This window comes from Leptonychotes weddellii, chromosome 2, assembly GCF_054177405.1.
Source record: "Leptonychotes weddellii isolate Sample4059 chromosome 2, ASM5417740v2, whole genome shotgun sequence".
NCBI lineage: Eukaryota > Metazoa > Chordata > Mammalia > Carnivora > Phocidae > Leptonychotes > Leptonychotes weddellii.
The window spans coordinates 69,114,418-69,130,322 of NC_138370.1; the positions used below are offsets into that span (position 1 = coordinate 69,114,418).

A 15,905-nucleotide genomic window follows, 5' to 3' on the forward strand; every position below is an offset into this window, starting at 1 on the left:
GGAACTCCTTGAGCCATCTTTGCAACTTTTCTGTAAATCTAAAATTATTTCAAAATAAAAGATTTTCTTAAAAAAAAAAAAAAATGCCCCCTCGTGAGGGGCGCCTGGCTGGCTCAGTCGGTGGTGCGTGCTACTCTGGATCTCAGGGTTGTGAGTTCGAGCCCCACGCTGGGTGTGGAGATGACTTAAAAAGAAAATCTTAAAAAAAAAAAAAATGCCCATCCTGGTCTCAGATGACTTGAGCTACAGATACGGGTTTATTTACCATGACTGGAAAAATAGTTCCAAATGCATGCCCCAGTGTTTGTGGGTCAGGAATGTCAGTTCACAATAAGGCAAAGTGGGATATCTCTAGTCAAAGTGGGATATCTCTAGCCTGAGCTTCTCTCTGGCAAATTCTTCCTCACCTTACCACCCCACCCCAGGTTTTTGCTTTGGGTATTGCCTCTGACTCATGTTTATATTGAGTATTTTATGGCAGAATAATTGCCGGAAAGCATTATTTTATAATAGGATTAAGTGGGGAGAAGCCTCATAGGTCAGGGAGGCTGCAGCATATACAGGAAAGATACTTAGGGAAACCAGAGAGAAAAATGTCCACTTTGTAGAGGCAGCACTTCTTAAAATACGAGCTTCCAAAGATTCAGAAGCCCACATTCTTCAGAGCCGCATGCTCATGGAGTGTATTGTATTTTTTTCTGCCCAGGTTCCAGCCTGTTTTGATTGGGTTGTGGTCCCTCCTGCTGTCAGCGCAGTGTGATGGTGCATTCCATATTTCATTAAGTCCGGGGGCAGCTAAGAGGGGGAGTGGCCTTTTGTATGTGTACATATATATATAATGCCTTTCTTCTTTTGACAGCTGCAAATCAGAAGGAGCCCATGAATCTTAATTTTAAAGTGAAAGAGGAGCCCAAGGAAGAGGAGGCCTTAAGTGCCACTTTGCCTCGGTCCAGCTATGTGTTCAGCCCGGAATCGGAAGTGCCAGCCCCAAGCATCTCTGAGGACACCCTTAAGCCCCAGGAAGGGAAGGGGAATGTGCTAAGGCGGGATATGTCTGTCAAAGCAGCGTCTGAACTTCTCATGAAACTATCAGGTACTTGATTTATTCTAAAATATTCACGTTCTGATCATTTCATTTGCAGCCAACTGGGCTGCTTCCTGCATGGGTTATAATTAGGCTCATGGTAGCAATATCACATTATTGAGGCAAATTCAGGAATGATTGGATAGCTTGGCTTGCATTCCTGCGTTGTGTGTACGAGTTTGTTTGCAGATGTTGTCTGTGTACCTGTCTTGTTAAATGCAGCCTTCTTTTCCTGGGAATTGTTGGAAAACACTGCTGCTTTCTGAGATGATGCAGGTCATAATCTTAAGTGCATTCTAACGACATTCAAAGCACTTCTGCTAATTGATCAAAATATCTATTCTTTCTTAATAGAGGACCTTTCTTTTTGTGTGTATTTATGCTGTATTCTTTAAGAACCATTAAAAATATTTTTCTTAACTTAATATTAACAGTTGAGATGGCTCTTGTAGTAATTAGCAATAGAGTAGCAATAAGAGATTTTACAAAGAGAAAATTTCATAATGGACAATTACAATAATTAATCTAAGTTCTTAAGATGAATGAATAATTTTTTAGTAGTATTTAAATGTAATCTGCCTGTCAGAGGTAGGAAAATTGATTATAATTTGAAATTCATATATTTTGGGTTCTTTTCCAGTCTCCCATCTGCCCCTTCAGAACAGGTAAAAATTTAGTGTCTTTTAAATACAAGAGTATGATTTTTAGAGCATGGGAAGAAAAGTCGTATCAAAATAATATACTTACCAAGTCATATCCCAGCCTCAGTTAAAAGGTAATTTTTTAGAAACTATATTCAAAATGCTAATATGAATCAAAAGCTGTTTTCAGTTTGTAACTCCCTGTGCTTGGAATATGAAAGCAAGAGATGCATTAGGGATGCTCCTTCCCTATAATTTCCTCAGCAATTCTGACTGTGCTTCTGGTTGACCAGTAAGTTGGAAAGTAAGAAATTAATAGCGATTTACTTAGAGCCATTGTATCAGAACAGTTGAAATTCCTGTATTTGCCAGTTGGTGGGGTTAAGAATTCTTTCCTTTGATGTTAATTTAGAACACACTGGAACTTCAGAGGAACATGATTTGTGATAGATAAAGCAGAGTACAGTATGACATCCTTATTATAGCCCCATTTTTCTAAACTTTGCAGTATTAGAACAGCTTCTCTTTAGCAGATGGGAGGCCTAGCAGGACTGTGCTGATTGCTGAAAGCTGAAAGTTTAAAAATATGGTGTTCAGTCCAACATATTTTCTTATACTTAAGCCCTCCTTCCTGTGTCAAAAGGTCTCAGTGACGTAGAGTAATATGTCTGTTGTTTTTCCAGTCAATTCAAAGGGGTCACACAGCTCTCTGATTCTTCTTCCATAGCACAGTCTTTCACATTGCAGTAACCCTCTTCCAACAGTGACTCTGGTCGGTAGGATCCCAGTGTATGCTATTTCTGTTTCAGAGTTTGCTGGGCAACCAGTATTGTGAGCAGAGAGAGATGGGGTGGCACCAGAAGATAATATGCAAAAATGAGATTTGAGGGAAGATTTTCTTTAAGGAAAACATTTTCTCCTGATCCTTCTAGGTGATATGATTTTGGACACTGAAATATGAAAGCATTTCCTAGATAATAATGAGATCCCTCAAATAGAATATGGCCATACAGCCATGCACATTTAATGATACTTGTGGACAGCAATGGTCCTTCTAAATGTTTATGTTGACTTTTGTTGAGTTTATGTGCTGTGGGGGTCAAAGACAGTTGATTGGATGACATAGTCATATTTCCAAAGGGCATCTACCCTGCTTCCTAGTATGCTTCCTTAGTTTGAAAGACTAAGATAACTAATTTTTTTTGCCTTGAAAAAAATCCCCCAACATTCTTTGTGTGAGAGACTTTGGTCGAAGAAATAGCATCCCAGCCCCTCTCCTCTAGATTCGCATGGTCTAGTCGGAAATAGTCCAGGGCAATGGAATCCATTCAGTAAACGTTTTGCACTTTGAACTCCATACTTCTACATTCTAGCAGACTATGGTCAGGTAAACTGTGAAGAAGTTTCCAAGTTAGTCCTAGAAATAAACATGTGACTTAAAAAAAAAGTGTCTTCTCATTCCTAAGCCCCAAGGTAAAGGGGACTCACCCTTTATTGGGTTTACAGTAGATATTAGAGTTTCTAATCATGGATGATCAGTGCTCTTGGAAGAAGGATGTGAGGGAAAAACTTCCCATGCTCTCTTTCCTCAAGCTGCAGTTTAGCAATTTCATTATTAATGTCCTGAAAGACATCCACGTAAAGAACTTGTCGGTGTCTTCAAGTCCCCCTTTCCATGATAGTTCCTGTCCCTCTGTAGACAAGAGGGGTAATTCATCTCCCAAAGCAGCCATGCAGGTTAGTCAGGGATGCCTTAGGTTCACCTGAGCTGATACCCCAAAGCCTGGCTGTGGGCGTTCTCATGAACACGAGTCCCTATTGCTTCTTGCCTTGCTAATTTCCATGTATAGTCTTCTGCCACATTGAGGAAAATCCTTTTGGCCAGGAAGAGTTGGGTGAGTGAGAAAAGTATGCCCCATGCATTATCACACATTTTGTTTCTTCTTCCAGTTTTGACCAAAGGAATAGCTAAGATGTGGAATAAAAGGATTTTTCTTCTTTGTTGTTTCTTTCCTTGAGATTAGAAGCTTTGATCTGTAGTGTAGGCTACCCTCTTAGTCTTTTCACTGAATTAATAAGAGGAAACTGGTCAACAATTTTGGCTGCTTCATTTCCAGTTTTAAATTAATTTATGTTAACTCCTTAATGATGGATGTTGGGCACGGGGCCCAGTCAAACATCATGTGAAACCTTCCCGGGTGGAGAAACATCTGCAGGTATATTGTTTTCCAAATTGCCATTTACATTTTATGGGAAAAACACAGATGAGGTAGAGGCTAGGCTAAGTTTTTCATTAACTGTGTGTTTGGGAAAATCTGAGTTTTCTTCCTTCCTGTGGCTCAAATTCTACTTCCAGTTGTTAATTGGGAAGTCAAGTGCCTGACAGCTGGGCCAAGTAAATTGATTACCATAAAGAAAGCAACCCACTCTGAGGAAACTGCTGGATGTCTGTGACTACCTGTTGTTATGTGACACAAGGCAGCCAAAACAATCAGACTTTTTTGCTGAAGCGCAGAGTTGCCAAAGATAATTCCCAGAAGCCTTGATTCAAGGAGGCCAAAATTCTGAAGTTCAGTACAGAGGATCTGTAACATTAGACAGACGAAGAGAATCCTGTCACTATGAAACCCTGGTTTTGCAACGTCGAGTGACCTCACCAACTTCTGGAACAGATGTGTTATCACAGACGTGATGCAATGCTGAAGGTGACACAAAACTTGATCTGTTTTGTCTCTGTTGTACTGTAAGAGGAGTAGGTAGACACACAGATAAAGAAATGCCCCTTCTCCTTTTGGGAAGCCACATGTTTGCATGGGAATGAATACATAAAATGTACCATGTAGGTGGTTGAACCTAGAAGTAGCGGGTTAAGAATACCATTTTAAACATGTGAATTCCACAAAAATAAAAGCTGAAGTTATTTCAGAAACATTAATGAAAAATTAAGCACTTAAGTATATCTAACATGGTAAATAAAACTTCATATTAGATCTCAATTTGAGACACCTCTATAGGTTTTCTTATTTCTGTGCACAAGGAACAAAACCAAGTGGATTTCTGTTCATTTCTGATTTATATTCATTTATCCCAGTCTAGTCTTGGAAAGAAATATAAGTTATAATTGCCTCATGTAGAAAAATCCAAGCAGGCATGGATTTGAAATACATAGAGATGTTTAGGGTTCAGGGAATCTCCTAAGATAGAGCTTCAGCTGTGAAATATATATATATAATAATTACATAATAAATATTATATATATAATAATTTTTCTTTTAAAGTAATGTCTGTCCCCAATGTGGGGCTCGAACTCACGGTCCCGAAATCAAGAGTCACATGCTCCACCAGCTGAGCCAGCCAGGCACCCCATGGCTATGAAATATTTAGAAGCAGGTAAACTTGGGTAGGATGAAGTTTAAGGTGAGGTTATTCTCTGCAGTGAACTGAAACAGAGAGGAAAGAGACCCCAAAATTGACTTTATTAACAGTTTTAATTAGGGCCCTTTGGGTTGTACATAATAAATCCTTTTCAGCCAGTTTAGGCAAGCGAGGGGAATTTAATAGAAGGTACAGGTTTGGGGCTAACTTATGGAACCCCAGGGCAGGGATGTAGAAGGGTGTGAGTACTTCACTGAAGCCAGGGTCTGGAGGACCACGTGGAAACCAGGAAGCTCTCACTCCCTACCTCATCCCTGCATCTCTGCACGTACAGATGGACCTTTTCTATTACAAAGCTCACATGGTGGAAAGTGGCAATTTCTTGCAGTTTCTGAGTTTGCCTCTTGTTCAAAAGAGGAATTCCAAATTCCAGTTGATTGCCTCAGCTGCAGTTGGGATCCACCAGTGGAAACCTGTACTGTCACTAGGGATAAGGGCATCTGGGGCAGACATGGCTGCGGTCATATAGGATGGCTGGGAGGGAGAAGAACCACCAGAAACGCATCTTGGGTGGGCAAGAATGGGGGTGGCATGAAACCAGGAAGATAAACAATATGTATGAACCACAAAAGTTTGAGGAGCAGATTATGGTAATTGCTGTTATTTAAGTATTGAATGTAAATGTGTTTTGGCCTTTGGATGACTTTTACCTTTCTTTTCCGGTAGAGTCTTGGGGGAGACCTGCCCAGCCAGGACTTTGCCTAGCCAGCCTCTCAACTCTGTAGGTGCTGAAGCAAGGTTTCTCAAAGTGTGGTCGTCAGATTGGCAGAATCAGCATGGGTGGGGGAGGATAGGGAAATGTTCAAAATGCAAATTCTTGAGCCCTACTCTGGACCTCATTGACACTCTGAGGTTGGAGGCCCAGCTGTCTGTGTTTTTGCAAGCCCTTCATGTGATCCTGACAGCTAAGTTTTGAAAAGCACTGTGCTGAGGAAATGGTTAATTAAAGAAATAAGTTTTGTCCGTCTGAGAAGAATACCTTAGGTTAAAGCTGACAGAGGACAATGCTCTATCAAATGTGCATTTTACTTTTTAAAAAGAGCATTTCTTCAGTAGAGATTCTTTCTAACTTATTATGAAATATGGTATCTGGGAACCTTTTTTTGGAAGGGCACATGTACCTAATAAATCAAGATAGTGTTGCTTGTGAGCCTCAGATTAATACTGCTTTTTTCAGTGTTAAATTTCATGATTATTCCTGGGCAATATTGGCTTTTGTTTTGTTTTGCTTTGTTTTTGAGAGGAAAGAGCTCCTCCTCTCCCCCTCCCCAGCAAATCAAAGACCATGTCAGAGACTGTCCTATTCTAAAGAATTCCTGGAGATAAATAAGAGATTTTAGCTAAGCCATTTCTTAGGGCAATAACTATTCACTGTTCTATTTAGGATTTCTCCTTTGGAAAATTGTAGTCTATCAAACTTGATAAGCAGGATGGCTTCAGTAATAACCTACAAGGATGGAAAGTAGGTGTTTTAGTTTTCTATTAATGTCAGCTCACACTGGCCTCCTTCAAACCTACAAGTGATCTAATTAAGTGGTGGAAAGAACATGGGAGGCCCCATCGCATGTAGCACCTGGTGGTTCTACCTCCTCACTCAGTCCTAAAGCGAACAGGTGGACATGGTAGCAAAGTTATGGAAAAGATGTAATGAATAATTGTGAAGTATTGGTTGAAAAGCATTTTGTTTATTTATTTTATTAATATTGTCTGTTTATCACATTGTCAAATGCATGGCACCGAAGAATCTGAGAGCATAAAAATGTCAAGTGGCGTAGTCTACTCAGCCTGAAATGAGAAGTTCTTTTTTTCACTTCAACTTTTTTGAGCACCTGGAGAAATTGGTTGAATCCAGTGGTCTACTACTTTTCTAAGAATTTATATATTTCACATTGTTATGTTTTCGAGGGGCTTCTAGACTGATTTTTAAGAACCAATTCATTTTTAAAAACATCTTTATTGAGAGATAATTCACATACCATAAAATTTACCAATTTAAAGTGTACAGTTCAGTGGTTTTCAGTATATTCACAGAGTTGTGCAACCATCATCACATCTAGTTATGAAACATTTTCATCACCCCGAAAAGAACTCCGTATCCATTAGCAGTCACTCCTTACCCATCCCCATGTCACCCCACCCTAGGCAACCACTAATCTGCTATCTCTCTCTGTAGATTTGCCTGTTCTCTACATTTCATATGAATGAAAACATACAACATATGTTCCTTTGTAACTGGCTCTTTCACTTAGCATAATGTTTTTAAAGTTCATCTCTGGGGGCACCTGGGTGGCTCAGTCAGTTAAGCGTCTGCCTTCAGCTCAGCTCATGATCCGAGGACCCTGGGATCGAGTCCTACATCGGGCTCCCTGCTTAGCGGGGAGCCTGCTTCTGCCCCTCTCCCCACTTGTGCTCTCCCTCCCTCTCTCTCTCTGTCAAATAAATAAATAAAATCTTAAAAAAAATTAAAAAATAAAGTTCATCTGTGTTGTTCCTCTATGTATCAGTACTTTATTCCTTTTTGTGGCTGAATAATATTCCATTGGATATTATTGGAATAAATACACCAGTAATGTAATGTTAATTTTATATGTGGTATAAAATGGATATATACCACATTTTGTTTATCAAGTCATCTGCTGAGGAACATTTGGTTGTTGCCCAACTTATAGCTGCTGTGAACGTTCATGTACAAGTTTTTTTGTGGACATATGTTTAGTTTCTCTTGGGTATATACCTAGGAGTAGAACTGCTGAATCAAATGGTAACTCTGTGTTTAACATTTTGAGGAACTGCCAAGCTGTTTGCCAAAGCAGCTGCACCATTTTACATCCCCACCAGCAATGTATGAGAGTTTAATTTTTCCACATCCTTGCCAAAACTTTTTGTCTGTCTTTTTTATTACAGCCATCATACCGGGTATGAACTAGTATCTCACTGTGGTTTTGATTTGCATTTCCCTGATGACTAAGCATTTTTTCATGTGCTTATTGGCCATTTGTGTATCTTCTTTGGAGAAATGTCTATTCAAGTCCTTTTCCTGCTTTTTGAGTTATTTGTCCTTTTATTCTTGAGTTGTAAAAATTCCTTAGGTATTCTGAATATACGCCCCTTAGCAGATGTATGATTTGCAAATATTTTCTCCTATTCTGCTGATTGTCTTTTCATTTTCTTAATAGTATTATTTGTAGCACAAAGGGTTTTGGGTGGCTCAGTCAGTTAAGCATCCGACTCTTTTTTTGTAGCACAAAGGGTTTTAATTTTGATACAGTCCAGTTTATCTCTCTTTTCTTTTGTTGCTTGTGAGCACCATCACATTTTCCATAATTCCAGAAATTAAGTAAAAATGCAGACTTGTTTAATATTAAAATGAAAGCCTGTCTTTACTTATATGAGGGCAGCATTTAATTTGCAGATATAAAGCCTATGAAAACTAATTTATTGACTACAGGCCTCCTAGTGGAATTAAGCCGTCTGATTTCTGTATTTGCAATAGCATTCTCTAGTTCAGCTGATGGCAAAGAATATTTGTATGTCAACTTTTTTTTCTAAAGATTTACTTATTTATTTTAGAGACAGAGAGAGAGCGGGGGAGGGGCAGAGAGAGAGCAGGGGGAGGGGCAGAGAGAGAGGGAGAGAGAGAATCTCAAGCAGACTCCCTGCTGAGCACGGAGCCCGCTGTGGAGCTCGATGTCATGACCCTGTGATCATGACCTGAGCCAAAATCAAGAATCGGATGCTTAACTGACTGAGCCACCCAGGCACCCTGTATGTCAACTTTTTAAATGACTTATAATGAATGTGACTAGTAATGGGCTTCCAACTAATGGCCAGATCACTTTCCTCATGCCCTATATATCCTAAGCAACTCTCGGGATATGCATGTGTATGTATGTGTATATGAATATCTATGTGTATATGAATATGTATGCATATATGTATGTGTATGTACACACACATACAAAGAAAACCCATAACTGGGGGAGTTAAATCTTAAATAAGGAATTAGACTCTTCTTTTAGTACTTGAAAACTCAGTGAGAATTGAAGGTATGTGGAGTGTGAAAACCATGTCTTATACAAACAGGGACTAAATCACTTTAATAAGATAAAAATATGACATGTTTATATACTAAAAAGAATCCTTTTCTTGAAGGACTAGATCTTGTTAAACTCAACAGAGATACAGCGGTGTTATTTACCTGACTCTTCAGACAGGACAGAGTAGCACCTAGCCATGGTCTGGAAGGACCATTCTTTTCCCAGCAAGAAGAGGGAACTTGCTTCGAGCAGATTCTCCCACAATAACTGGTGTTACCCTCACTCTTTGACTAGTAAGCACCCTTCTACTCATTTCATAATTTCACACACAGCTTACGGATCTTGGAGACACATGCCTGAATGGCTGTTGGTGCCCCCCCACCTCATGTGGGAGCTCTTCCGGCTCACACCCCCAAGGGTCAGTGCCTCTGCACCTGCTTTTCCCTGTAGAGCCCTCACCCCTCTGGTCATCCTTTTGCTTACAGCTGCATATGTTAATATAGTCACGAAAATTTGTACTGGCCTGGGTTTCCAGAAACCAGGCAAGAACTCTGAAAGGAATTTCACTGGCTCCACCTTCGTTATAGATTCCTTTTCTGTTTGGCTGAACTGGGGGAGAGAGGGGTTTGACCACAGCTGGAAAGGTTGAGGGTAGATGATGTGGAGGTGTTCCAGATCTTCCTTGATAATACTGAGGGAAGAAAATGAAGAATGACACCTAGAAAATGTGCTTGCAGTTGGGATAGTGTGCCCTCTTGATTCCTGTGTTGTTTTTGGTTTCCTGGTATAAATGACGACAGATGTTATCCACAACACAAACTGTGGCACTGAGAGACCACTAACAAATACTTTTCAATGGTGACAACTCTACGAAGAAGCTTTATTGTCTGAGGGATCCAGTTGCAGTGTGGATGCAGATAGTTGAGCAACCAAACTTTTCGCACAGAGGATGAAGGTCCCTGCCAGGTAAAAGCCGTGTGCCCTGTCACTGCATTCGGATCTCCTCTACTGCTCTAGCTTTTTATAGTTCTTACCCGGCCTTTTTGCTATATGTTACCACAGTTATAGTCTTGTCAAGAAGAGCACGACCATTATTTCCCTCAACAAGAGGTCTAAAACATTCTCATTCCACAGTAGCTTTTCTCTTCATTGCCATATTAACCTTTCACCTTTCACTTATCCGTGTCAAGGAAGGGGCACATTCACATGTATGGATAAACCCCATGGATTCTGTGCTCATCTGGGTACAAACTGGTATCACAGATCTAGCTCTGGAGAAGAGAACCCTTTCTCCACTGCCAGGAAGCCTGTCCACTGCTGAGTGGCCACATCGCCCACTGAACAGGGGCTCGAGTGGTAGTGTCTGGGCCACTCACTGCACTGAGCACCGGAAGATACCCACAATCTGAGAGCGACAGGCTCTGTTTCCCTTGGGTAGGGGAGTGTCCAGAATGGCCCAAGAATGGGAAACTTCTGTGAAGCGAACGATTTCTCCTTTATGGCTTCTGTTCTTCTTTTTAAAAATTTTTTTCCCTAAATTTAAAAAATTTTAGTGTTATATTAGTTTTAAGTATACAATTTAATGATTCAGCAATTTTGTATATTACTCCGTGCTCATCGAGATAAGTGTACTCTTAATCTTTATCTGTTTCACCCATACCCCCACTCACCTTCCCTCTGGCAAGCACCAGTTTGTTCTCTGTATTTAAGAGTCTGATTTTTTTCTTTGTCTCTTTCTTTCTTTGTTTATTCATTTGTTTCTTAAATTCCACACATGAGTAAAACCATATGGTATTTGTCTTTCTCTGACTGATTTATTTCACTTAGCATTATACCCTCTAGGTCCATCCGTGTTGTTACAAATGGCAAGATCTCATTCTTTTTTATGGCTGAGTCATATTCTATTGTGTGTATGCGCGTGTGTGTCTGTGTGTGTATATACACACATCACATCTTATTTATCCATTCATCTATGGATGGACACTTGGGTTGCTTCCATATCTGAGCTGTTGTAAATAACCTAGGGGTGCATATGTATTTTTGAATTAGTGATTTCATTTCCTTTGGGTAAATACCCAGTAGTAGTGGTAATTCTATTTTGAGTCTTTTGAGGAACCTCCGTACTGTTTTCCACAATGGCTGCACCAGTTTGCATTCCCACCAACAGTGCAAGAGGGTTCCTTTTTCTCCAAATCGTCACCAACATCTGTTGTTTCTTGTGTTGTTGATTTTAGCCATTTTGACAGAAGGTATTATCTCATTGTGGTTTTGATTTGCATCTCCCTGATAAGTTGTGATGTTGAGCATCTTTTCATGTGTCCGTTGGCCATCTGTATGTCTTCTTTGGAAAAATATTCATGTCTTCGGGCCATTTTTAATTGGATTATTAATTTTTTGGTGTTGAGTTGTACAAGTTCTTTATATATTTTGGATAGTAATCCCTCATTGAATATATTATTTGCAAATATTTTCTCCCATTCAGTAGGTTGCCTTTTTGTTTTGTTGATGTTTCCTTCCCTGCACAAAAGTTTTTTATTTTGGTGTAGTTCCAGTAGTTTACTTCTGCTTTTGTTTCCCTTGCTTCAGCAGACATATCTAGAAAAATGTTTCTACGGCCAATGTTAAAGAAATTACTGTCTATGTTTTCTTCTAGGAGTTTTTTGGTTTCAGATCTCATATTTAGGTCGTTAATCCATTTTGAGTTTATTTTTGTGTATGGTGTAAAAAAATGATTCAGTTTCATTCTTTTGCATGTAGCTGTCCAGTTTTCCCAACACCATTTCCCATTGTGTATTCTTGCCTCCTTTGTTGTAGATTAATTGACGATATAAGCATGGGTTTATTTTGGGGCTCTCTATCCTGTTCTGTTGATCTGTGTGTCTGTTTTTGTGCCAGTACCATACTGTTTGATTACTACAGCTTTGTAGTCTGTCTTGAAATCTGGGACTGTGATGCCTCCAGCTTTGTTCTTCTTTCTCAGTACTGTTTTGGCTATTCAGGGTCTTCTATGGTTCTTACAAATCTTAGTATTATTTGTTCTAGTGATGTGAAGAGTATTGTTGGTATTTTAATAGGAATTGCCTTAAATCTGTAGATTGCTTTAGGTAGTATGGGCATTTTAACGATACTGCTTCTTCTAATCCATGAGCGTGGAATATCTTTCCATTTGTTTCTGTCATCTTCAATTTCTTTCATCAGTGTTTTATAGTTTTTGGAGTACAGGCCTTTTACCTCCTTGGTTAGGTTTATTCCTAGGTATTTTATTATTTTTGTACAATTATAAATAGGATTGTTTACTTAACTTCTCTTTCTGTTACTTCATTATTAGTGTATAGAAATGCAGTGGGTTTCTGTATATTAATTTTGTATCCTGTGACGTTACTGAATTCATATTTCAGTTCTAGTAGTTTTTTGGTGGAGTCTTTAGGGTTTTCTTTATATAGTATCATGTCATCTGCAGATAGTGAAAGTATTACTTCTTCCTCACCAATGTGAATGCCTTTTATTCCTTTTTGTTGTCTGATTGCTGTGGCTAGGACTTCTAGTACTGTGTTGAATAAATGTGGTGAGAGTGGACAGCTCTGTCTTGTTCTTGATCTTAAAGGAAAAGCTGTCAGTTTTTCACCATTGAGTATGGTGTTAGCTGTGGGGTTTTTATGAATGGCCTTTATTATGTTGAGGTATGCTCCCTCTAAGCCTGCTTTGTTGAGAGCTTTGATCATGAATAGATGTTGTACTCTGCTTTTGCTGTGTCTACTGAGATGATCATATGGTTTTAATCTTTTCTCCTATTAATGTGATGTATCATGTTGATTAATTTGCAAATATTGAACCACCCTTGCATCCTTGAAATAAATCCCACTTGATTGTGGCGAATGGTTTTTTTAATGCATTGTTGAATCGGTTTGCTAATATTTTTTTGAAGATTTTTGCATCTGTGTTCATCAAAGATATTGGCCTATAGTTTTATTTTTGTAATGTCTTTATCTGGTTCTGGTATCACGGTAATGCTGGCCCTGTGGAATGAATTTGGAAGCTCTCCTTCCTCTTCTATATTTTGGAATAGTTTTGAGAACAATAGGTACTAACTCTTCTTTAAATGTTTGGTAGAATTCACCTGTGAAGCCATCTTGTCCTGGACTTTTGTTTGTTGGAAGTTTGTTTTTTGTTTTTTTTTTTTTAGATTTTATTTATTTATTTATTTATTTGACAGAGAGAGACCGCAAGAGAGGGAACACAAGCAGGGGGAGTGGGAGAGGGAGAAGCAGGCTTCCCGCCGAGCAGGGAGCCCGATGCGGGGCTCAATCCCAGGACCCTGGGATCATGACCTGAGCCGAAGGCAGCCGCTTAACCGACTGAGCCACCCAGGCGCCCCTGTTGGAAGTTTTTTGATTACTGATTTAGTTTCATTACTAGTAATCAGTCTGTTCAAATTTTCTATTTGGTTCTGATCCAGTTTTAGAAGGTTGTATGTTTCTAGGAATTTATCCATTTCTTCTAGGTTATCAATTTGTTGGTGTACAATTTTTCATAATCTCTTATAATCCTTTGTATTTCTGTGGTGTCAGTTATTATTTCTCCTTCATTTCTTTTTTTTTTTTTTAAAGATTTTATTTATTTATTTGACAGAGAGATAGAGAGAGAGCACAAGTAGGCAGAGTGGCAAGCAGAGGGAGAGGGAGAAGCAGGCTCCCCGCGGAGCAGGGAGTCAGACGCAGGGCTCGATCCCAGGACCCCAGGATCGTGACCTGAGCCAAAGGCAGGTGCTTAACTAACTGAGCCACCCAGGCGCCTCTCTCCTTCATTTCTGATTTCATTTGAGTCCCCTTTCTTTCTTGGTGAGTCTGGCTAAAAGTTTATCAATTTTGTTTATCTTTTCAAAGAACCAGCTCCTGGTTTCATTGATCTGTTCTGTTGGGTTTTTTTTAGTCTCTATTTCATTTATTTCTGCTCTAATCTTTATTATTTCCTTCCTCCTACTCACTTTAGGCTTTGTTTCTGTTTCTCCCTTATGGCTTCTATTATTCTTACATGAAGACGAAGGATTGAGAGGGGCATTTTTGCTTTATCCAAATGCGAGGACCAATGCCATTCTGTCTGAAGGGATCTTGGTCTTCCCTCCTTGTAATTCTATTTACGCCACCCATGTATCTGTTTTTCCCCAATCTGAACCATCCTGAGTTTGTGCTGTGAGGTGATTTACTTCCTATTTCCTAAATTGGGGACAGCAGCTGGATTCCAGCACATTTCCTGGTTTCCCGTGACTTGCCACGTGCTTGGATCACTTATCTCCCCAGCTGGAGAAATGGGGGGAAGTGATCGAATATAGTTGTGACCCACCACATTTCATCTTAGGGCCAAAATCAGGTGGTGAGGGTCGTTGTCTAAAGAATGAATTATGAACTCCCTCCTTACTTCCTGCTACTACCATCCTTATCCCCATAAACTTACCTAAAGATAGACACACAGTTCCCTACCGTTGCTACCAGAAATTCTTCCTAGTGTTCTGGGATAGGGGCATTCATGGAGATAACCTTATTGGAGGCTTTCTGTGGTCCACATATATGTAGCCAAAGGTACGTTTCATAGCCCCTCTGGTCGAGAGGGAAAGAGGCTCTCAGCAGAGCCAAAAGATTAATGAGAACGAAAGGTGAGAGTGCAGTGATTTGCGGGACTTACTTTGAGAGTGGAATCATCCTGCCTCACTCTATACATTTGAATATTGGTACTCGTCTTCAGTTGGAATTCATCAATGCTTATTTAGCTCACAGATTGGATAATATGTAGATAATACCTTTTTGCCTCCACTTTGTTTTAAAGAGCTGTGGAAAAGAAAAAAGAAAACTGGGGAGTAGGAGGAGGAGGATAGTTTAACCAGGACAGATGGTGGTCTCTTCTCAGTTACTTGTGCTAAAGCCTTTGCGCCCTGTTTATCCCATTTTAATGCTGTTTAAAATATATTCTCCTAACACATTGTTTATGTTAGAAAGCTCTTCCTATATGACTCTCTCTCGGCTTTCCGGGAGGCATCCAGAGCTAAAGTGTTCATCCTGTGGTAACAGTGAGTGTTCAAGCGTTAGGCCTCATTGTCCGATTTGGGGTTACCTCCCCCTTCTCCCTGGTTGGCTGTTTCGTTGCTCTTCAGCACCTGCCCAGGAGAGGACACAGAAAGAGAGAGAGGAAGGGAAATTCAAATGAGTCATTTATTGCTACTTGTAAGTAGCTTTGATTTCAAAAACATTTGGAAGAGAAGGTTGAAACACAGCCAGAATACATCATGAGGATACCCATGCACTCATGTCTCCAAGAAGTAAGGGGAATTAAGAGCCCAGAGGGACCATTTTCCACCATCAGATGGTCTCACCCCCGGTCTAAGGGTTCCCGCAAGCATGGTGCTAGGGACAGTGCCCTAGCAAAAGCAAACGTTCATTTATCACTGGCTCTAAGGGATTTGATTTCTGGCACAAGTATGTAAAGATTTCTTGGGTTTAAATGAACTCTGTCCTTTAGTTCTCTCTTATCTCTCTACTTCTTCTTTATGGTCTTCCTTCTTTCTTCTTATTTTTGTTTGTTTTTTTCTTCCACTTATTCATTTTTTCAACAAGTATTTATTGAGCTCCTACTATTTTCTAAGCCCTGCTTTAGGTCCTAAAGGGAACCTAGGGGAATAAAACAGTGCCCTCTCCTGCACAGGTCCTGCATTCTCTC

General features: G+C 39.8%; 1 protein-coding gene across 11 annotated transcripts in view; it reads left to right on the forward strand.

Moving 5' to 3' along the window:
• ZNF827 (zinc finger protein 827) overlaps positions 1-15,905 on the forward strand; it is a 168,452-nt gene that overhangs the window by 62,093 nt on the left and 90,454 nt on the right. For all 11 annotated transcript variants that reach the window (XR_014142830.1, XM_081811805.1, XM_081811804.1 and 8 more), the window contains exon 5: positions 860-1,093. Coding sequence is in view for 10 of the 11 variants with exons in the window: in XM_081811805.1 (XP_081667931.1) it covers positions 860-1,093 (234 nt within the window). In the remaining variant the exon portion in view is untranslated. The remainder of the gene's footprint in view (positions 1-859; positions 1,094-15,905) is intronic.